The 23,985-nt window shown below is 40.5% G+C and overlaps 1 protein-coding gene and 1 non-coding gene across 13 annotated transcripts in view; one reads left to right on the forward strand and one right to left on the reverse strand.

Moving 5' to 3' along the window:
- Positions 1-23,985, reverse strand: part of Rnf111 (ring finger protein 111) — a 76,192-nt gene that overhangs the window by 36,256 nt on the left and 15,951 nt on the right. For all 12 annotated transcript variants that reach the window (XM_039081137.2, XM_039081135.2, XM_039081132.2 and 9 more), the window contains one exon: positions 3,044-3,930. In XM_039081137.2, coding sequence (XP_038937065.1) covers positions 3,044-3,911 — 868 coding nt within the window. In that variant the 5' untranslated portion in view covers positions 3,912-3,930. The remainder of the gene's footprint in view (positions 1-3,043; positions 3,931-23,985) is intronic.
- Positions 2,559-2,688, forward strand: Snora20 (small nucleolar RNA, H/ACA box 20). The gene has a single exon (XR_005488770.1). It is a non-coding gene; the product is annotated as a small nucleolar RNA SNORA20 (small nucleolar RNA).

A 23,985-nucleotide genomic window follows, 5' to 3' on the forward strand; every position in this document is an offset into this window, starting at 1 on the left:
ACACAGATAGTTCTAGGACAGCCAGGGGTACATGAAGAAATCCTGTCTCAAAAAAATAAAAAACAAAACCAACAACAAAAAACTAATTTAAAATATTTTTCTAGAAACCAAGAAATGTCAGGTTCATTTAAACTTTCAGGATGTGTTTCCCCAGATAAATGTTTTTCTTGCTTGCTTGCTTTTCTTTCTTTGTATTATGTGCACAAGTGCTCTATTTACATGTATATAAGCATGTAATTGATGCATAAGGAGGCCAGAAAAGGGCCTCTAGAGGAACTGGAATTACACGTGGTTGTGAGTCTCTATGTGGATGTTGGGAATTGAACCCAGGTCCTCAAAAGAGCAGCCAGTGCTCTTAACCACTGAGCCTTGTCTTTCAGCCCTGATGTTAATGTCTAAAAGCAGTGTAGTTGTGGTAATTTAACACTGCCAAGACAGACAAGTACATAAGTAAGTGCACTGACACTCACTTTGGGTATTAATAACTAGGATTAACAGGTGAGCTCACTTATATCCCCCTCACAGATACAGTAGTGCTAAACCTCATTTCCCAAGACAAACTCCTCAACCAAATGTCACACAAACATACCACCTCATGATTTTAAACAGACACTGGGCTCTGCTTCTCCTTCCCAACATCAGTCTTTAGATTCAGACCATTTGAAAAAAACGTAACCGATTACCCAAAAGAACCCTGAGTACTTTGTTCTTTTCTGAGGTATGAGGGAAGAACCTCCATGAAACTCTGCAGCATTATGTGAGCTCAGTGAACACTTCTCAAACAACATTCAAGAAGACTGAAAAAATGAAGCCTGACTGAGTAAGAACTAAGTTGGTGAGTAAAGAGTAACGGGAAGAAGAGAGAAGACAGAGGGGAAACAGCAGGCCTCAAGAGTGGAGTAGAAGCTTGAACCTTGGTAGGCTGGATATCAAACAAAAGGGGAAAATTCTGTCACAGAAACCCCTCCCTACACATCTGCAAAGCTCTCCTAGGGATGGGAGACAGTTCAGACACTAAAGTGCTATGTAAGCAGAAGCACGTTAGAGCCCAGACACTATGTAAAACTAGAAGGGGAATAGCCTCTAAGGTGTCAACTGTACACAAAAAACTGAGTTGCCTATAGGTAGCTGAACAAAAGAAAAGGGGAAGAACATACCAACTGGTTGTCCAATGCCAAATGGACAGTTCTGAAAACATACACACAAGTGATATTATATAGACTAAATAGGTTATATTTAGAAATATATATGTATATACATATATGTATGCAATAACAATTAAAAAAAAAAAGAGGCCATGAATTTGAAGGAGAGTGGGGAAGAGACACAGTCTTCAAAAAAATAAATCCCAGTGATAGGAGACAGAGGCAGGAAGATCTTTCAAGGTTGATGGCTTACCAGCCTAGCCCAATCCATTGAGTTCCAGATTCCAACAAAGGCTTGTCTCAAAAGCTAAAGACACAACAAAATTAGGGAGACACAACACTCAAGGTTAACCTCTGTCCTCCACACACATGTTCTTACCCCTCTGCTGCCATCCATGTGCATAACTTATTCTACTTAATGTAGGTTTTCTATGTATGTGTTCCTTTGAAAGGAGGTCAAGTTGCATAAGAAAACCCATGACACAAGGACAAATGATCATGCACTCCACAAGTACCATTAGGATTAATGTGAGCCCTATCACCTTAGGTACATGTTTACTTAGAACATGTGAAGGATATGGTTGCAAGCCCTAATATGCAACACCAAACAGCAAAACCACTAAAACATTTCCATTTATTTTTGTTTTATTCTTTGAGTCAGGATCACACTGTGCAGTCTAGGCTGCTCTGGAACTCACAGAGATTCACCTACCTCAGCCTCCCAAGCACTGGGATTACAGGTGTGCATTCCAAAGAAACAATTTACTGACTTAAACTTAATTTTTTTAGCAATAAAAAGGAAGATAAATTGATTGTGGTGACAAAATACATGCTTGTAATCCCATCACTGAGAAGCTAAACACAAAGATCAAGAGTTCAAGGCCAGCTACAACAAGGAGACTGTCTCCCAAAAAAAAAAAAAAAGCAAGAGGAAAGTAAAAGAAAAGTAAGATTAAGCAGACATTACTGTGATTATAAATGTTCTTAATAGGATTAAACATGGGAAAAATTATAGAGTTATCTGTTAAAATAACCACTAAAGTGAAAAAGTACTAAAAGAAAAAACTGGCTACAAGTCAAGTCATTTAAAAGTTATTCTAGTTATGTTCCAGACATTGTGACATACTCTGGAAGCAGAAGCAAATGGCTCTCTGAGTTCAAGGCCAGCCTGGTCTACATAGTGAGTTCCAGGACAGCCAGGGCTGCATCATGAGATTCTGTCTTATACTCATCATCATCATAACTGTCACCACCATTATTGTCATTTAGTTATAATTGTTGCTTACAAAACCAATTTACATACACATAGAAAATCAAATGGCTTAATTTTTGTCAATAGAAATTCTTTCAGTATCTGGAGGCAGTCACGGTTTGACACAGTTGATTACACTGTTAAACAATAAAAGTTGAGAGTTTCCCATTAATCTGTTGCTCTTGTCTGTCAGTGATAAGAGTGGTTATACACATGGAATAAAACAATATTGGGCCATTATACATGGAGATGGAGTGTGTTTTGTCTGTCTAGACACTGTTCTTGGTACCTTATGTGTGAATGTCCTATGAGGGGGATTTAATCAATGGTGTTTACACTAATTAAAAATGCTAATAGCTGGGCTGGAGAGATGGCTCAGTGGTTAAGAGCTCTGACTGCTCTTCCAAAGGTCCTGAGTTCAAATCCCAGCAAACACATGGTGGTTCACAACCCTCTGTAATGAGATCTGATTGCCTCTCCTGGTATGTCTGAAGACAGTTACAGTGTACTCATATATAATAAATAAATAAATCTTATCAAAAAATGCTAATAGCTTCAAAAATAAAAGAATAAAAGCTAAGAGAACTTGCTTAAGAACTGGGTACAGGCACAGTGGCATTATATACCTGCACTTCAGCCTTCTCACCTGAGGGAGCAGCGGGGTTGCTGGGGTTCTCACTGGCAGATGCACACAGGTCCTCTTCTCCATCTGTGGAGGAACTGGAAGAGGAATCACTGCTGAGGTCATTCTCACTGGAGGTACTGGAGCTGGCGAGAAGAGCGTACTTCCTCTGAGCCAGCTTCTTCCTCTGCACTAGCAGCCTCTCCTTCTGCTTCTGTGTCCTCTGTGAGGAGCTGCTCTTCACTGGCCTCTTTCTACATGGGACTCTCCTCACTGCACTGCCATGAAAACAAGGTCTTTTCATCAACAAACCTGGCACAGGCTCTGCCTCAGTTCGAGGCCACTTGTGGGACCTTGCATTGTGACTTCTGCTTTTAGCACTCAGAATAGGCTGGGAATGTCTCACTGAGACTTCTTTATCCTCATCTGAAGTCACAGTATCAGAGTCCCCAAAATGGAGACTAGATGAGGGAGAAGACAGACACTCGCTGAAGGAAGAGTCGTCATCTTCATCACTTGGTGTCGCTAGGTGTTGCCTCAACCCGAGGATCTCCTGATTTTCTTTGACACAATTCTGCACATATGAGGGGCCAGCCTGCTGGCTTTTGCGCTTTTTTCTCACAACACCACTTTTTTCTTGTTCTTGCTGGTTGTCATTCATATCCTTTTCTTGTTTTTGGGAATCATCACACAGATGAGAGAATTCATTCCCCACTTTGCTATTGATCATCTCCACTTCTGCAGGGAAGCTCTTAGTGGCCCCTAGGGGCTGTGGGTGCAGAAGAACCGCCTTCAGACTCTCCTGTGTAGTGGGCGCATCAGGAGGAGTCCCACTCTTCATAGCCACTTTCAGGGTGTAGAGCTCGTTATATTCAGGAGTCCATTGAGTCATGGGAAACTTTAGGGAAGGCCTAGGAGACACAAGCCAGGCATTTAAAGAACTAAGTACATCTATGCTACCCAACCAACTAAAGTTTTCAGCAGCCATAATGCAACTATCCTTCCACTTGAGGACATAGTCTGACTAAGCAGAGATAGCCACTTGATTGTTCTCGTGAACTCTTTTAGTATCTCTGCTTCTAGCTACCCACAGACACAGCTAACTAGTACACAATTTTTGACAACTTCTAATAACCAAATGGGCCTTGCAACATTCCTGCTAACTTTGACAATATAGCATATTTGGTCAAAATCAAACACTTCCTTTAAAGCTTCCTTCATTAAACTAGGGAAGAGAATTAGGTTTCAAAAGGTTGCCACCTGTCCCAACAGTCCCACCTCTGGGTACAGTCAAAGGAAGCCAGTTTGCTAAAGTAGATATACAATGGAATGCCATTCACCCATAGAAAAAGAATACAATCCTTTCATCTGTAATGATCTAGATGAAATTATGAGTCATTACCCTGGGTGAAATAAATCAGTTGGAAAAGAACCTTCACATGACCTTATTCACATATGGATCAACTAAACTGAATCTCACAGAAGCTGAGAGCAGAATTAAGGTTACCAGAGGCTGGAGAGGGTGGGGTAGGCTAGTCAATAGGTATTAGTTACAGCTTGATGTGACTAACAAATTCTGGTGATAGTGTGCAATAAAAGTGATTCCTGATGATACTAGACTTTGTGTTTCAAATGGCTAGAGAAGATTTTGAAAATTATATCCTAGAGAAGGATGTCTGTAGAAGCATGGTAACCTGACTGAACATCACTATGTACACATCAAAACATCACATGGTACTGAAAAACATCTACAATGTTTAGGTTTTTATGTATCATTTAAACTAAACTTAGGGGCTACACTCCTCCTGAGGAGTCACCAGATGCTAGAGGAGGGGAGGCATTCTCTTCTCTAGTGTAGCCACTGATAAGCTGGCCATACTCCTGCAAATAATCCCTTACTCATGTTCCTGTTAGCTTCCCTAACGAAGCTCTAGCTCACCATCACCAGCACCAAAGATGTGAAAGCAAAAGAGGAAATACCTGGGAAGAAGAAAGGAATCAGTGAGAGTGGAAGAGACACAAGTGAGGGAAACAGGTGAATATGATTAAAATACATTACATACATGAACAAAAATGTCAGAACAAGAGCCATCTTGTATGTAATTCACATAGCAAGTAAAAACTTTAAAATATGATGTAATTAAGTTCTAAGGAAAGGATAAAATAACCGGAAACCAGGTGTAATCGCACACTTTGGAGGCTGAAGCAAAAGTGCTGCAATGAATGCAAAGCCAGTCACAACAGACGCTGTCCCAAGAGACCCTCCACAGCCCTACCCCAAACCCTTAAAAAAAAATTAAGGACTAGCTTGTTGCCTTGTTTTGTGGAATATTGCCTTCAGGGTGTAATACAGTCATTGCCCTCTTAAACTCTCAGCAAATCTGAGTGCCAGGAGACTTGTACAAGATTGGGCCATCAACTTTCCCTCAAAGAAAAGGGCTCATGAGGCCTCCCTCTTCCCAAGGGTTTACAGTTAACTACTGCTGAGGCACAGGCAGTAAGTCACCCCAGCCCACCCCACCCCAGGATTTGCAGACTACTAACATCTGCTGGGGGCAGAGGCAAGCTTCTAAGGCCACACATCCTTCCCCAGTAGCTGTTGTTGGAAGACAGACTGCTCCTGCAGTGCAGTCAACTCCTCCCAAGAAACCCCAGCTACGTTCACTGGCTCACCAAGCCATGGCTGAATTGGTTGTTTCTATCACTGATACCCAGTTGGAATAAAGAGACATTTGTTCACTTCTCCTCAGAAAAGTTCATGTCTTCCCTTTGATTCATCATGTTAAAACTGTTTAATAATACTTTCTGTACATTTAGATGGTTTTTACATTAAAAACTAATAGAAATATAGATTCTTTCTATGACTCCATTCTTTTTCTAACAAGAACCTAATTCTAAGAGAAGCTTGACACAGCTAATACATTTAGTGTCAGTACTGAAAGCCCAGCGTAAGAACTAAGTTGCTAAAGATCACTGTTAAATCAGTAACACAGCAGAAAATAAAATCTGATCTAAATGTGCTTAAATCATCTCACTTCTGAAACTGAGCTGCTGACCAAAAGAGCTTAATTTACAGCAATAGTAATGTAACCTTTTAAATTTTATTATTTTTGTATGCATGATGTGTATGGCACTTGTCCTATGGTGTTTATGTGAAGGGCACAAGACAACTCTGTGGAGTTGGTTCTCTTGAGAAAGCCAATTCCAACAGTCAGACCTGAATATAAAGTACCTTTCACCTGCTTAGCCATCTCGCTGACTCACAGTGTAGCTCTGTACATAGAAGGATGATGATGTAAAATTGTGAACTTCACTCAAAATGGAGCAGTCACTAGAAAGGTAGTTAGCCTGACAAGTGGAGCACTGCACTAAAGTAGAAGACGCTAAGCAGGGGTAAATGTGGTGTATGTTTTTAAGACAGTCTCAGTACCTTACTAAGACTGTCTCAAACTGCCAGAATCAGGGGCATCTCCTCCCTCAGCTTCAAGTAGGCATGACTACAGATGTATGCCACACCTGGATTTACCTTATTTTCAACATCAGCTTTTATTATGTACATACCCAGCTTGGTGAGCTATTGTGCAACTAGTACCCAGAAGAAACATCACTAGTGCTCATCACCTCCATCCAACAATAGTTGGAATCACTATCCTAACCTCCAAAATGATAGAAGTGTTTCACACTTAACAGACATTTTTAAATCATTTCTAAAAAACAAAACAGGTAATTGATATCAAGGGTTTTCTTCCCTCTCCGCAAACAAGTTACCAAAAGGCATAATAGGTCTTGTGCTTTACTTCACAGCCCTATTATTGCATAAAAGTAAAAACTGCAATGTCCTATCCCTAGAAAAAGCCATTCAACCCTTTCTTTGCATGATTATTACAAGGTCAAGCAATAATGTTTCCAAGCTCAATCATTATTAAATCCTACCTAGAGTATAGCACTGTGAGCAAACACAAGGGCATAGCAAACAACAGATTCACAAGAGGCAGCTAGTCAGACCAAGATGATCACAACTAAGGGCAAGAAAGAATAGTTCAAAAGGATGAGGCACACAGGTTGGTATTAACATGAGGGAAGGAGGTATTTGACACTGGTTTTAGTAACAGATACAAATCAAGGTTGAAAAAGATGGAAGAAACTGGAACCAGTCATGTATAGTGGCCCAAACCTTGAATCCAAGCACTTGAAGGCAGAGACAGGCATATCTCTGAGAGTTTGAGGCTAGTTTGGTTTACAAAGCAAGTTCCAGGCCAGCCAGGGATACATGGGAAGACCCTGTCTCAAAAAGAAAAGACGAGACAGAAGGAGAATCATAATATGTTACTGATGGGAATGTAAAATGATGTGGCCAGACTGAGAAGTAGCCTAGCACTTCCTCAAAAGATTAAGTCTAGGGCATGTGGAATAGCTCAGGGGCAGAACACATTCAAGGATATGTTCATTCCCCAGTACCAAAACCAATATAGAATCAGCTGCTGATTGAACAAACCCATGCAATGGTGTTATAACTGAGCAATCAAAAGAAATTAAGTTGCTCTAAGCTACACACAAATGAACATCATGCTAACCAATCATAAGAGTATACAGTTAGGGCTGGAGAGATGGCTGAGCAGTTAAGACCACTTGCTGCTCTTACAGAGGACCAGGGTTCAGTTTGAAACATATACAGGGCAGATCACAAGCATCTGTAATTTCCAGTTGGCTTTACAGGCACCAGGCACATATATGGTACATATATACAAATACAAAGTATTCATATGCATAAAAAAATTAAACCTAGTTTTTTAAAAGTTGTGAAGACTATGCAGTTAAAACTTCTTAAATGTCAAATCTTTAGACATAAAAATTAGAATGGTGGTTGCCTAAGACTGTGAATGATTTAAGAATTAGATTATGCGAGAGGGCTTCCTTTTTTTTTTTTTAGAAGTGTCTCAAATTGTTACCTGTAGCCGTATGCTACTTTGCAATTAAAAACAAATATTCTATAAATAAATAACCACATCTTTAGAAAGTCTGTACAAAGGCCACTTTTTATTTTCTTTAAGATTTCAAGTTTCCGACTGCCTACCAATAATACTACATGATAAGATTCTACTGCTGAAGACACCACATACCTTTGTTGCAAGACAGATCAAGCTGGAACTGAGCTCTAAGTTTCCCCCCTGCTCACATGTTCACAGGGTATCAGAAGGTGCCATGTACATTGTGAGAGGAGAAAAGGCATCTCTGTCCTACCCAGCTGTGAACCGTACAAACTATATGCCCAACCTGCCAGCCAAGGTGTGTCCACTGCTGCAATAGTAGTATGGCAGTTTACTTTTATGGGGCTAATCAACCACTTGATGATTGTATGCGAGGGGAGGATTCACGCCTGGGACTATAAACCCAATCAAAAACCCATGGCTCTGAGGAAGTTACAGGCCTTAAGTGGGAATTAAACTAATCGTTTAGCTAAACTGACATGGTACCAACCTCCCTTCTAAATATTTATGTTTATAGCAATGGATGAATGCTGCTTTCAGTCTTAATCAGAGAAGCTTCTCTTTGCAGTAAACAAAAGAGAATGCATAGAATTGTGCCTTTTCAAAGTGTCCAGTTAAATAACAGTTACATATATGTTCAAGTTCCAAACATATACCACCCCCTCTAAAGTTTAGAGAACACTGTAAAAGGAGAAGACAAAAAAAATGTAAACACCAGAAACCATGGAGAAGGGCTATGAGATGGCATCTGCAGGGTAAGACACAAACCCTGTACTCATCACCATTTAACTACTGTGGCCTGCACAGAGCCAGGCTTAAGACTGGGCCTCTCAATAGAAATGTCATGGATTAGAGAAGGGCTGATGGCACTCTCACTATCTGCTAAATATTGGCTATTGATGAATTCTGGGGAAGGGGCAGGCACTGTCTTTAGCTGTGTGCCCAGTGATGAACCACCCAGCTCCAATGGATAGCTCCATATCCACAATGCACAGATGGCCCTACTTAAAACTCAATGGGTCACAAAACAAGAAAACAAAACATGAGTCTAGCAAGGGGACTGGGAGAAGAGATTGATGGAGTGGGAGCAAGGTAAGAAAGGGTGAAAAGTCAAAGTAATCAAAATATATTATAATACCTGCATGAAGTTGTCAAAAAATGTAATTTGTAAAACTTTCAAGCTTCTGAGGATCTGAGAGGACTGGCTAGATTCTGCTCACAAGTCCATTCTGTATGTCCTTTGTAATAAGAGACAGAGACAGACTGATGGAAGGAGCAAGGGTGGGAAGATGGTTAATGGTGAAATACCTAACAAGGAAAAGAAAGACTATTTACTGGTATACAGTATTATTCTGAAAATATCAGTCTTATCCTTTGTGATGGTTTGTTATGCCTGGCCCAAGGGGTGGCACTATTAGGAGGTGTAGCCTTGTTGGAGTGGGTGTGTCACTGTGGGCATGGAATTTAAGACCCCTGTCCTAGCTGCCTAGAAGCCAGTCTTCTGCTAGCTGCCTCCAGAACAAGAGGTGGAAGGAACTCTCAGCTCCTCCAGCCCCACATCTGTCTGGATGTTGTCATGCTCCTGCCACAGAATGAACCTCTGAACCTATAAGCCAGCCCCAATTAAATGTCATCCTTGTAAAAGTTGTCTTGGTCATGGTTTCTGTTCACCACAGTAAAACCCTAATTAAGACTTCCCTCAAATGATCCTTCGAATGAGAAGGAAGAGAAAATGAAAACCTAGGTAACTTTATTTGCAAGGAACTGACAGATAAAATCAATCACTGACTATCCCTTATACAAACAGCTAGTCAGAAAATACGTAACAACCTACCCAAGTAAAATACTTAGTACCAAAGTAGCAAAATTAATAAGAGAGGCACAGAGCCTATATAATCTGTCTACCATGTATTTATACACAAAACCTAAAGGGAAACTGAATGTGATACCAGAGTATACTACTGTTGTGTAACAAAACTTTTCCTGGAGAGAAAGCACAGACATCTACTCACCCTAGACAGGGATCCCACGAAAGACCAAAGTTTAGATACTACCGAAGTTCAACTTGGTGAACCAATGAGTTTCACTGGAGTTTCTTTCAGGACTATGAGAGAAGTTGCTTACAGGAGCAGAAATGGCTCATTGCCCAGGCCCACCCAGCATGACTGACAGCTCACAAAAGCTGGGAAACTTGAACCCATGGCACAGCCTGCAGGCAGTTCAACTGGTTGAGTGTCCTTTCCAAGCTGGACCCTGGTCTCAACTGCTTGCAGGCAGCTGGTCTGATCTCAGAGTCTTCTTTGAAGCCTTTCTCCTCTGAAAGTTATCTTTGCTACTCAATTTGTGTGAGGACTCTTACTTTTATTATTTACTCTGACAGGGAGAAGTCTAGTGAATTTAGACAGTTTCAGGGACTGCCTGGATATATAATAAGTTATTTACTTTCCTGACTAAGGAGTTCCCCTGCAAGGTAAGATAGAATATTTCTATCCTAGAGGAAACTTGCATAACACATATGCTGTAATCTCAGTATTAACACTAGTCCAGTGTCCGGATTTATAGATATGTTAATTAATAGAAAAATCATTAAAATTCATCTCATAAACCCAGTATATTAAAAGTACAGAGTTCTCTGCACCCAAATCCTGTGGGAGGGAGAGCTAAACCTTCAGAGAGGCAGACACGCCTGGGAAACCAGAAGAGACTGCACTCTGCACACATTACTGATTCCAGAGGAAAACACCAAACGCCATCTGGAACCCTGGTGCACTGAAGCTCCCGGAAACGGCGGCGCAGAACTTCTTGGTTGCTGCCGCCGCAGAGAGCTCGTGGGCAGCACCCCGCGAGCGAACTTGAGCCTCGGGACCACAGGTAAGACCAACTTTTCTGCTGCAAGTGACCTGCCTGGTGAACTCAAGACACAGACCCACAGGAACAGCTGAAGACCTGTAGAGAGGAAAAACTAAACGCCCGAAAGCAGAACACTCTGTCCCCATAACTGGCTGAAAGAAAACAGGAAAACAGGTCTACAGCACTCCTGACACACAGGCTTATAGGACAGTCTAGCCACTGTCAGAAATAGCAGAACAAAGTAACACTAGAGATAATCTGATGGCGAGAGGCAAGCGCAGGAACCCAAGCAACAGAAACCAAGACTACATGGCACCATCGGAGCCCAATTCTCCCATCAAAACAAACATGGAATATCCAAACACACCAGAAAAGCAAGATCTAGTTTTAAAATCATATTTGATCATGATGCTGGAGGACTTCAAGAAAGACGTGAAGAACTCCCTTAGGGAAACACAGGAAAACATTAATAAACAAGTAGAAGCCTACAGAGAGGAATCACAAAAATGCCTGAAAGAATTCCAGGAAAACACAATCAAACAGTTGAAGGAATTAAAAATGGAAATAGAAGCAATCAAGAAAGAACACATGGGGGGCTGGGGATTTAGCTCAGTGGTAGAGCGCTTACCTAGGAAGCGCAAGGCCCTGGGTTCGGTCCCCAGCTCCCAAAAAAAGAACCAAAAAAAAAAAAAGAGAAAGAACACATGGAAACAACCCTGGATAGAGAAAACCAAAAGAAGAGACAAGGAGCTGTAGATACAAGCTTCACCAACACAATACAAGAGATGGATGAGAGAATCTCAGGAGCAGAAGATTCCATAGAAATCATCGACTCAACTGTCAAAGATAATGTAAAGCGGAAAAAGCTACTGGTCCAAAACATACAGGAAATCCAGGACTCAATGAGAAGATCAAACCTAAGGATAACAGGTATAGGAGAGTGAAGACTCCCAGCTCAAAGGACCAGCAAATATCTTCAACAAAATCATAGAAGAAAACTTCCCTAACCTAAAAAGAGAGATACCCATAGGCATACAAGAAGCCTACAGAACTCCAAATAGATTGGACCAGAAAAGAAACACCTCCCGTCACATAATAGTCAAAACACCAAACGCACAAAATAAAGAAAGAATATTAAAAGCAGTAAGGAAAAAGGTCAAGTAACATATAAAGGCAGACCTATCAGAATCACACCAGACTTTTCGCCAGAAACTATGAAGGCCAGAAGATCCTGGACTGATGTCATGCAGACCCTAAGAGAACACAAATGCCAGCCCAGGTTACTGTATCCTGCAAAACTCTCAATTAACATAGATGGAGAAACCAAGATATTCCATGACAAAACCAAATTTACACAATATCTTTCTACAAATCCAGCACTACAAAGGATAATAAATGGTAAAGCCCAACATAAGGAGGCAAGCTATACCCTAGAATAAGCAAGAAACTAATCGTCTTGGCAACAAAACAAAGAGAAGAAAAGCACACAAACATAACCTCACATCCAAATATGAATATAACAGGAAGCAATAATCACTATTCCTTAATATCTCTCAACATCAATGGCCTCAACTCCCCAATAAAAAGACATAGATTAACAAGCTGGATACGCAATGAGGACCCTGCATTCTGCTGCCTACAGGAAACACACCTCAGAGACAAAGACAGACACTACCTCAGAGTGAAAGGCTGGAAAACAACTTTCCAAGCAAATGGTCAGAAGAAGCAAGCTGGAGTAGCCATTCTAATATCAAATAAAATCATTTTCAACTAAAAGTCATCAAAAAAGATAAGGAAGGACACTTCATATTCATCAAAGGAAAAATCCACCAAGATGAACTCTCAATCCTAAATATCTATGCCCCAAATACAAGGGCACCTACATACGTAAAAGAAACCTTACTAGAGCTCAAAACACACATTGCACCTCATACAATAATAGTAGGAGATTTCAACACCCCACTCTCATCAATGAACAGATCATGGAAACAGAAATTAAACAGAGACGTAGACAGACTAAGAGAAGTCATGAGCCAAATGGACTTAACAGATATTTATAGAACATTCTATCCTAAAGCAAAGGATATACCTTCTTCTCAGCTCCTCATGGTACTTTCTCCAAAATTGACCATATAATTGGTCGAAAAACGGGCCTCAATAGGTACAGAAAGATAGAAATAATCCCATGTGTGCTATCGGACCACCACAGCCTAAAACTGGTCTTCAATAACAATAAGGGAAGAATGCCCACATATACGTGGAAATTGAACAATGCTCTACTCAATGATAACCTGGTCAAGGAAGAAATAAAGAAATTAAAAACTTTTTAGAATTTAATGAAAATGAAGATACAACATACCCAAACTTATGGGACACAATGAAAGCTGTGCTAAGAGGAAAACTCATAGCGCTGAGTGCCTGCAGAAAGAAACAGGAAAGAGCATATGTCAGCAGCTTGACAGCACACCTAAAAGCTCTAGAACAAAAAGAAGCAAATACACCCAGGAGGAGTAGAAGGCAGGAAATAATCAAACTCAGAGCTGAAATCAACCAAGTAGAAACAAAAAGGACCATAGAAAGAATCAACAGAACCAAAAGTTGGTTCTTTGAGAAAATCAACAAGATAGACAAATCCTTAGCCAGACTAACGAGAGGACACAGAGAGTGTGTCCAAATTAACAAAATCAGAAATGAAAAGGAAGACATAACTACAGATTCAGAGGAAATTCAAAAAATCATCAGATCTTACTATAAAAGCCTATATTCAACAAAACTTGAAAATCTACAGGAAATGGACAATTTCCTAGACAGATACCAGGTACCGAAGTTAAATCAGGAACAGATAAACCAGTTAAACAACCCCATAACTCCTAAGGAAATAGAAGCAGTCATTAAAGGTCTCCCAACCAAAAAGAGCCCAGGTCCAGACGGGTTTAGTGCAGAATTCTATCAAACCTTCATAGAAGACCTCATACCAATATTATCCAAACTATTCCACAAAATTGAAACAGATGGAGCACTACCGAATTCCTTCTACGAAGCCACAATTACTCTTATACCTAAACCACACAAAGACCCAACAAAGAAAGAGAACTTCAGACCAATTTCCCTTATGAATATCGACGCAAAAATACTCAATAAAATTCTGGCAAACCGAATCCAAGAGCACATCAAAACAATCATCCACCATGATCAAGTAGGCTTCATCCCAGGCATTCAGGGATGGTTTAATATACGGAAAACCATCAACGTGATCCATTATATAAACAAACTGAAAGAGCAAAACCACATGATCATTTCATTAGATGCTGAGAAAGCATTTGACAAAATTCAACACCCCTTCATGATAAAAGTCCTGGAAAGAATAGGAATTCAAGGCCCATACCTAAACATAGTAAAAGCCATATACAGCAAACCAGTTGCTAACATTAAACTAAATGGAGAGAAACTTGAAGCAATCCCACTAAAATCAGGGACTAGACAAGGCTGCCCACTCTCTCCCTACTTATTCAATATAGTCCTTGAAGTTCTAGCCAGAGCAATCAGACAACAAAAGGAGGTCAAGGGGATACAGATCGGAAAAGAAGAAGTCAAAATATCACTATTTGCAGATGATATGATAGTATATTTAAGTGATCCCAAAAGTTCCACCAGAGAACTACTAAAGCTGATAAATAACTTCAACGAAGTGGCTGGGTATAAAATTAACTCAAATAAATCAGTAGCCTTCCTCTACACAAAAGAGAAACAAGCCGAGAAAGAAATTAGGGAAACGACACCCTTCATAATAGACCCAAATAATATAAAGTACCTCAGTGTGACTTTAACCAAGCAAGTAAAAGATCTGTACAATAAGAACTTCAAGACACTGAGGAAAGAAATTGAAGAAGACCTCAGAAGATGGAAAGATCTCCCATGCTCATGGATTGGCAGGATTAATATAGTAAAAATGGCCATTTTACCAAAAGCGATCTACAGATTCAATGCAATCCCCATCAAAATACCAATCCAATTCTTCAAAGAGTTAGACAGAACAATTTGCAAATTCATCTGGAATAACAAAAAACCCAGGATAGCTAAAGCTATCCTCAATAATAAAAGGACTTCAGGGGGAATCACTATCCCTGAACTCAAGCAGTATTACAGAGCAATAGTGATAAAAACTGCATGGTATTGGTACAGAGACAGACAGATAGAACAATGGAATAGAATTGAAGACCCAGAAATGAACCCACACACCTATGGGCACTTGATTTTTGACAAAGGAGCCAAAACCATCCAATGGAAAAAAGATAGCATTTTCAGCAAATGGTGCTGGTTCAACTGGAGGTCAATGTGTAGAAGAATGCAGATCGATCCATGCTTATCACCCTGTACAAAGCTTAAGTCCAAGTGGATCAAGGACCTCCACATCAAACCAGACACACTCAAACTTATAGAAGAAAAACTAGGGAAGCATCTAGAACACATGGGCACTGGAAAAAATTTCCTGAACAAAACACCAATGGCTTATGCTCTAAGATCAAGAATCGACAAATGGGATCTCATAAAACTGCAAAGCTTCTGTAAGGCAAAGGACACTGTGGTTAGGACAAAACGGCAACCAACAGATTGGGAAAAGATCTTCACCAATCCTACAACAGATAGAGGCCTTATATCCAAAATATACAAAGAACTCAAGAAGTTAGACCGCAGGGAGACAAATAACCCTATTAAAAAATGGGGTTCAGAGCTAAACAAAGAACTCACAGCTGAGGAATGCCGAATGGCTGAGAAACACCTAAAGAAATGTTCAACATCTTTAGTCATAAGGGAAATGCAAATCAAAACAACCCTGAGATTTCACCTCACACCAGTGAGAATGGCTAAGATCAAAAACTCAGGTGACAGCAGATGCTGGCGAGGATGCGGAGAAAGAGGAACACTCCTCCATTGTTGGTGGGGTTGCAGACTGGTATAACCATTCTAGAAATCAGTCTGGAGGTTCCTCAGAAAATTGGACATTGAACTGCCTGAGGATCCAGCTATACCTCTCTTGGGCATATACCCAAAAGATGCCCCAACATATAAAAAAGACACGTGCTCCACTATGTTCATCGCAGCCTTATTTATAATAGCCAGAAGCTGGAAAGAACCCAGATGCCCTTCAACAGAGGAATGGATACAGAAAATGTGGAAAGAACCCAGATGCCCTTCAACAGAGGAATGGATACAGAAAATGTGGTACATCTACACAATGGAATATTACTCAGCTATCAAAAACAATGACTTTATGAAATTTGTAGGCAAATGGTTGGAACTGGAAAATATCATCCTGAGTGAGCTAACCCAAACACAGAAAGACATACATGGTATGCACTCATTGATAAGTGGCTATTAGCCCAAATGCTTGAATTACCCTAGATGCATAGAACACATGAAACTCAAGACGGATGATCAAAATGTGAATGGTTCACTCCTTCTTTAAAAGGGGAACAAGAATACCCTTGGCAGGGAAGAGAGAGGCAAAGATTAAAACAGAGACTGAAGGGACACCCATTCAGAGCCTGCCCCACATGTGGCCCATACATATACAGCCACCCAATTAGACAAGATGGATGAAGCAAAGAAGTGCAGGCCGACAGGAGCCGGATGTAGATCGCTCCTGAGAGACACAGCCAGAATACAGCAAATACAGAGGCGAATGCCAGCAGCAAACCACTGAACTGAGAATAGGTCCCCCGTTGAAGGAATCAGAGAAAGAACTGGAAGAGCTTGAAGGGGCTCGAGACCCCATATGTACAACAAGGCCAACCAACCAGAGCTTCCAGGGACTAAGCCACTACCCAAAGACTATGCATGGACTGACCCTGGACTCTGACCTCATAGGTAGCAATGAATATCCTATTAAGAGCACCAGTGGAAGGGGAAGCCCTGGGTCCTGCTAAGACTGAACCCCCAGTGAACTAGACTGTTGGGGGGAGGGCGGCATGGGGGGAGGATGGGGAGGGGAACACCCATAAGGAAGGGGAGGGGGGAGGGGGATGCTTGCCCGGAAACCGGGAAAGGGAATAACACTCGAAATGTATATAAGAAATACTCAAGTTAATAAAAAAAAAAAAAGAGAGAGAGAGAGAAAATTCTTAGAGTAAACAAGGAGTAGAACTCCTAGTTAGTAAAAAAATAAAAAAAAGTACAATAATTATTATTGTGTTAGCTAAAAAAAAAAGTCAGTAAGAAAAGAATTGAAAAATAAAGTCAGGTGGTGATATCTTACACTTTTAATCCTACCACCCAGGATTCAGAGACTAAATTTCTGAGTTCAAGGTCAGCCTAGTTTACAGAATAAGTTCCAGGATAGTCAGGACTATACAGAGAAACACTTTTGTCTCCAAAAAAAAAAGAAAAGAAAAAACAACCCACCAACAACAAAAAAAAACAAACAAAGAAAAAATGAATTGAAAATTAAGGCATTTAGCTCAGTGACATAGAAGCCTAGCTCAAACTCTGGCTTCAGTAACATTGAGTCAGGAAAAGAATGAGTTCAGAAAGCAACATGTAAGGCAAACAGTCTCCATACTTCCCATCTGCTAATGGTCAAAGCTTTAAACTTACAAACCAGAGATTTCTTACTTCATTTTTCAGCTCCTAAAAAAACTGAAGTGCAAGCTGCCTCCAGGTTTCTTTGGTGACTGGGAGGCAGCAAGCTAAAAGTACTCTATTTTAAAGTAATTAAAACAAACTTGAAGATAACTGGTATTTCATAAGTCATTACCATTGTTGCTATTTGTTTTCTGAATGCTGGGAATATAGGTCTGAGCCACTGTGCTCATTTTTTTTTTTTTTCCTGGAGCTGGGGACCGAACCCACTGAGCTAAATCCCCAACCCCCACTGTGCTCATCTTAATGTTTTCATAATATACAGAAAGATACCTCTACAAAAAGAAAACATAGAGTTAAACCACACTGCTGTTTTAAGTCAGCCCATGTGGGGTGATGGGTAGTACTGGGTACTGAATCCGGGGCTTCAAGGCATGCTAAGCAAGCTTTCTTGAGGTCTTTTTTTTTTTTTTGGTTCTTTTTTTCGGAGCTGGGGATCGAACCCAGGGCCTTGCGCTTCCTAGGTAAGCGCTCTACCACTGAGCTAAATCCCCAGCCCCTAGGTCTTTTTTTTTTTTAAAGATTATTTATTTATTTGTTCATTCATTTTATGTATGAGTACACTGTGGCTCTCTTCAGACATACAGAAGAGGGCATTGGATCCCATTACAGATGGTTGTGAGCCACCATGTGGTTGCTGGGAATTGAACTCAGAGCAGTCAGTGCTCTTGGCCACTGAGCCATCTCACCAGCCCCGCTGAGCCAGCTACACATTTAACATCTTGAACTACATTTTTTGTCAATAATGTAAATGAATAAGTATTGCATTTTTTCTAAATTACAATAAAGATCTCAGAATACAAGTAAGTATACTTACTGTGGTTTACACACACAGTACTGTGTTTCACACAGGGTCTCTATATAAGGCCTCAAACTTCCAACCCTACCTCAGATGACAAGATCTGCTCATTCAGAACTCTGCAAAGAGAACAAGCCCACTGACACAGTGAATGTCTGTTAGAGATGAAAACTCTTTCAAACAGGCAATGTGAAGCAAAATTACAGTGAGCCACAGTAAAAACGAAAATGTTTCTGTGCTTGGTTATTCAGATAATTACAAAATAACCATGTGCTGGAGCTGTGGATAACTGTGGGTAATACGAAAAACAAAACAAGATATTCTTTTTAAAAAAAAAAAAAAAGAAAGAAAAGCAAGATCCAGTACTCTAGGAAGCTCACAATTTACTATCAAACAGAACCTGACTTTTGTTGCAGGATACTTGACCATACTGTGAACCCCAAGATTGTGTTATTTACTGAAAAACTTGTGTTTAGTTGTGTTGTGGCTCGGCCCCTAGCACATACCTTTAATCCCTCTGGCTGGAGTACAGAGACACCCTTAGTACACACACACACACACACACACACACACACACACACACACACACACTTTAATCCCCAATATGAAGGTAAAGTTAGTTTGAAGAAGGAAGCACCATGTGATGTCTAATTTAGTGGCAGACAAAGATTTGACAGAATAGGATATGCCCACCTATCAGGAGAAGAAAGGGAAGCTACTTAAGAGAGCGGTGTGGAGAGAAGAAATAAAAAAAAGAGGCATTTTTACCGGAAGAGATTAACAGAGACAGGCTGAAGAGAGAACAAGCTAGACACAGGTCAAGAGAGATGAGCCAGAGAAGGAGAAGGCGCCAGGAGATTAGAATGGATTGCTAGTTAGTCTGAAGCAAGCAAGGCGGTTCAGAAGGAGCTGAGAGAAGTCAAATTCAGTCAGCCTGAAGAGCAGTTTGAGCCTGAAGAGGAGTTTGAGCCTGAACAGCTAAATCGAACCAGCCAGGCAGAGCTCAGGAAGAACTAGGGAAAGGGTGAGCTTAAGACTAAGTCTCAGAGGCAGAAAACATTGTTCTAGGCCTAGGTTAGACTGCATGGAAGCTAGACGCTTCCAGGACTAGGCCTAGGTTAACAGACTGAGGCAGTGAGCCTAGAAGGACAATTATTAATACAGGCCAATAAAAATTACATTTACAGACTTTAAGGAGCCAAAACACACATCATGCTCTGGAGGAACACAGGGGATGCAGCACATAGGAACTCTGGCACCCAGCTTCCTGCAAATATGCTACCCAAGTGAAACTGTGAAGGAAGGGTGAAAAGAACAGATCTGTCTAACAACATGTCTAAGGTCCTAAGATGTAGGACCTTCAAATGCTGAGGAGTTTTCCTGGTTTTGTGTCTTTGGTAGGAGAAAACCAACTGGAGTCAAATTATCAAAGAATGAGGGATCACACTGCCTAACATCATTTAGGGAAATCTAACAAATATGGGAATAAAAGGAATAAGCTACAAAGAAAGATACCCAGGTAAGTTCTCCAATGAACAGGCAAAGAAGAGTTTTAGCTATTTCACTGGGTTAGCACGAAGAGTGACTAATAATCTTTCCACCCACTTCCTGGTGCCACAGCCATAAAGAAAAGGGTGGGTGCTTCTATACTGTCATAACAGCTTGTTCATTTTTATTCTTTATCTCTTATTTTGGGAAAATGTTAATTAGCAAATTTATGTTCCCAATTTATGTTCCCAGTTTGGTCCCTAAGTGGTACAAATCTTACAATCTAGACAAACTAGCAAAACTTAGGTATGGAATTTTAAAATGGCAAGAAATAAGAAAATTAAAAAGAAAACCTAAATCTCTAATAAAACCCACTGGCTCTTCCTTTAACTGTTATAAGAAAAAACTGCTGCTCGAGCCAAAACCTTTCTTAAAACTGCAGCTGCTACTGCACACCAGGTTTGGCACAGGTGAACACGTGAGCGAACAATGAACTCTCCTAAAACCAGTCCACTTACTTTCTGGATGTCTGAGTGTCTAAGAGGAAGCAGGCAAATGTTCTGATTCCTATTAATAGAACTAGAGCAATGAAAGAGGTTCCACGCCTCTTCATCTGTCCTAAGCCCTAAGTCAGGTCTAACGAACGTTTTTGACTAGAAGGAAAGGGGTGGTAAGCTGATTCAGATGTGAGGGCACTGGCTTCAACTCTGGCTTAAAGCTTGATGCTCAGAAACTAACTCCAAAGTTGCCCTCTCACCTCTACACATACATCACGTTACATGTACCCTACACATGCAAATCATACACACACACACAGACACACACACCACCATCAGTCTCATTATAATTAAAAGGAAAAAAGGCTTTCTAGATCCTACTGAGAGGTGAAAAGAGGACAGGAGAGGACAGGAGGAAGCTTCCACTATTTGAAAAGAAAAATGAAGTTGATTAAAGCCTGTACTAACATCATTTATAGCAAAATAACATTATTAGTAGTTATATCACTATTATTGATGACAAAGATGATTCTTTAGAAAAAACTCATACCTACTTTATTCCCCAAGCCAGGGCAATTACCCTTGGCACCAAGGTAAAATTTTTGTTTTTAAAAGCTAAGAACAAAATGAAGGGCTGGAGAGATGGCTCAGTGGTTAAGAGCACTGACTGTTCTTCCAAAGGAAGACAGCAGCAGTGTATTCATATTTAATAAACAAATCTTTAAAAAAACAAATGAAGGGGGTTGGGGATTTAGCTCAGTGGTAGAGCGCTTACCTAGCAAGCACAAGGCCCTGGGTTCGGTCCCCAGCTCCGAAAAAAAGGAAAAAAACAAAAACAAAAAAAAAACAAATGAAAAAACCGAACTTTCCCATACTTCCCCATGACACAAACATGCTTTCCTTCCCTCAAGTTTTCTAGTAACTTTTACTTACATTTTTATTAAATTTTATTTAATATGTGTGTGTAAACATGTCAAGATGCATGTGTGAAGGTCAAAGGAAGATTAGACCTCTCCTTGCTCTTCACCATGCTGATTTACAGGTCCTCAGATTTGCTATCAAGGGCCTCCACTCATTGAGACATCCTGCAGGCCCTCTAGCGTTTAAGAATAAAAATCTTCACAGTGCTTTTTAAAAAGCTACTTCCTAAATGGAGTAGGAGTAGCACACACCTTTAGTACCAGTACTCCAGAGGTAGAGGCAGGCAGATCTCTGAGTTCAAGGACAGCCTGGTCTATAAATCAAGTTCAAGGGCAGCTGGGGCTACACAAAGAAACCCTGTCAAAAAGAAACAAAAAATAAACAAAGAAAAAAAGCTATTTCCTAAACCGGTGCTAAAGTTGTATAGTGGTGCATGCCTTCAACCCCAGCACTCAGGAGACAGAGGCGAGCAGATCTTTTGAGTTCAAGGCGAGCCTCATCTATACTTGCAAATCCCAGCCAACTAAAGCTACATTAAAAAAAAAAAGGAGGGAGGGAGAAGGGAAGGAAGGAAACAAGGGAGAGAGGGATGAGGAAGGGAGAAAAGAAAATAACTTCTTGAACTGTGGTGGCTGTGGCAAAAAGAATGAGTTCAAAGCCACCCTGGGCTACACAGGAAAACCATGTCACAGAACAAACAAAAGGCTACTTAGCAGAAGAGTCAACACACTGATGCTACTCAGGACTACCGATACAAATGCACGTCCCTGAAGCCACCTCCACTGCACATACAAATATCCCGATCCAAGTTTCCTGGACTCAGAACTGAAAAGCCAATGAAAGGAGCTGTAGAACCCAGTATCTACAAAAATGAGCAATGAAATGAGATGCCTCAGGACATGACTGAGTAGGGGCTAGAGTGATAAGTTACTTCTCTATGGGTGAAATGAGCCAATTCAAACCAGATTAGATTACAGTAATGTAGGCATTACTGGGAAGCTGTTCTCAGGCATGTTTACTGGCCCCAAGGGCAGAGGCCAAGAAGTCACTATGGAAAGAGGAAATAGGGAGGAAGGAGGAAGAGTAAGGGAAGAATGTCTGAGGTGAAGAGCAGCTCAGCCAGGAGAACCTGAGGTCAAGCCTTTGACATATAAAATATGCACCTCAGTCCTTGTCCCCAGGATCCAAAACCAAAGAACTCTAGAGCTTCTAGAGGACTCACATTCGGTTCCCAGCACCTATGGATAACTCATCACAGAGAATCAGATACTCTTTTCTGGCCTCTGCGCGTATACATGCACACACGTGGCATTGCATGCACATTTATTTGTACATTTAAGAAAAAAGACGGGGTTGGGGATTTAGCTCAGTGGTAGAGTGCTTGCCTAGGAAGCGCAAGGCCCTGGGTTCAGTCCCCAGCTCCGAAAAAAAGAACCAAAAAAAAAAGAAAAAAAAGAAAGAAAAAAGAAAAAAGACCAACCCTTGTGCTAGGATCTACCTAGTTGTGGCATGCTTACCTAATATGCATGAAGCCCCAGGCACAATATCCAGCATTACATAAACTGGGCGCGGTGGCACAATCCTTTAGTCCTTGTTCTTGGGGAAGGTAGGAGGATCAAAAGTTCAGTCATCTTTGCTTACCTACTGAGTTCATAGGCTACATGAGATCCTACTTTAAAAAAATTTTTTTTGTAACCCATGTGAAAGAATTCCCCAGCACAAACCTGAAACAATTTGGCAACTAAGTTAGTTAGATTCTAACTTCCACTAATAACAGATATTCATGAGTCCATACTGAAATGAGCAAATCTTCCTGTCAGAAGGAAGTCAGCTTTTACAACCTCTCACAGAAGTTAGACAACAGCCCCTTTCACTATCCTCAAGTGGATAAGAGGGCAATTATGAGGAAAAAACAGGCAAATGCTAGCTAGTTCCTTCCCTGTTCACCACCAACATCACTAATGGTCATGTGGCTACTATGAAACGATAAGGGAACATCACAGCTGAGGCATTCTCCCAACCCATAATCATAATAAAACTATCCCACAAAACAAACTGAAGCACAGTCTGTTAAACACATAACAAATGTGTAATATTGCCATAATGTGCAAGAAAATACCTAGAGCAACTGTGAAGCCAGACACTGCATTTAAATACCTGGAATGCAGCTAATAGAGATGCTTCAATGTCATCTCTTTGTAGATACATACATGCAGTTGGTGGGAAGTTAACAAGGAGTAGGAACTGGGTGAGGGACATAAGGGAATACTATACTACCGTTGTCTTGTAAATGTAAAGTTATTGCAAAATCAGTTTAGAAATAGAAGTTATTATTTACAAAACTTCCCTAGGATCTAGAAAAGGTAGGGGACAATTTAGAAACAGAGTTTCCCTTACAAATAGCTCCAAAAGTTTTACACAAGAGGGAAGAGAGTCTAGAGCTGGGACCACCATGTGAAAAGATGATTCCTAACTATGTCATTCCATTGGGATTCTACTAACAGATTCTGCATAATTCACTGGATATTCTGTAGGAAAATGAATGGCCTATGTTACCTTATATTAATTAGGTAATTAATTTGCAAATAAGCACACCTTGCTAACATTCTGCAGTAATACATTAAAAATTTACTAAACAGCAACACACGTATGCTTAGGCATATCTGTGTCTATTTTATCTAGTTTTGTGATATGAAAATATAAACATTATTTGTAAAATGGTAGCAACCTAGGTAAGTCACCGAGAATAAAATATGAAAATTAAGTCACTAGTTCTTGTGTGTG

This window comes from Rattus norvegicus, chromosome 8 (genome assembly GCF_036323735.1).
Source record: "Rattus norvegicus strain BN/NHsdMcwi chromosome 8, GRCr8, whole genome shotgun sequence".
NCBI classification, from domain to species: Eukaryota; Metazoa; Chordata; class Mammalia; order Rodentia; family Muridae; genus Rattus; species Rattus norvegicus.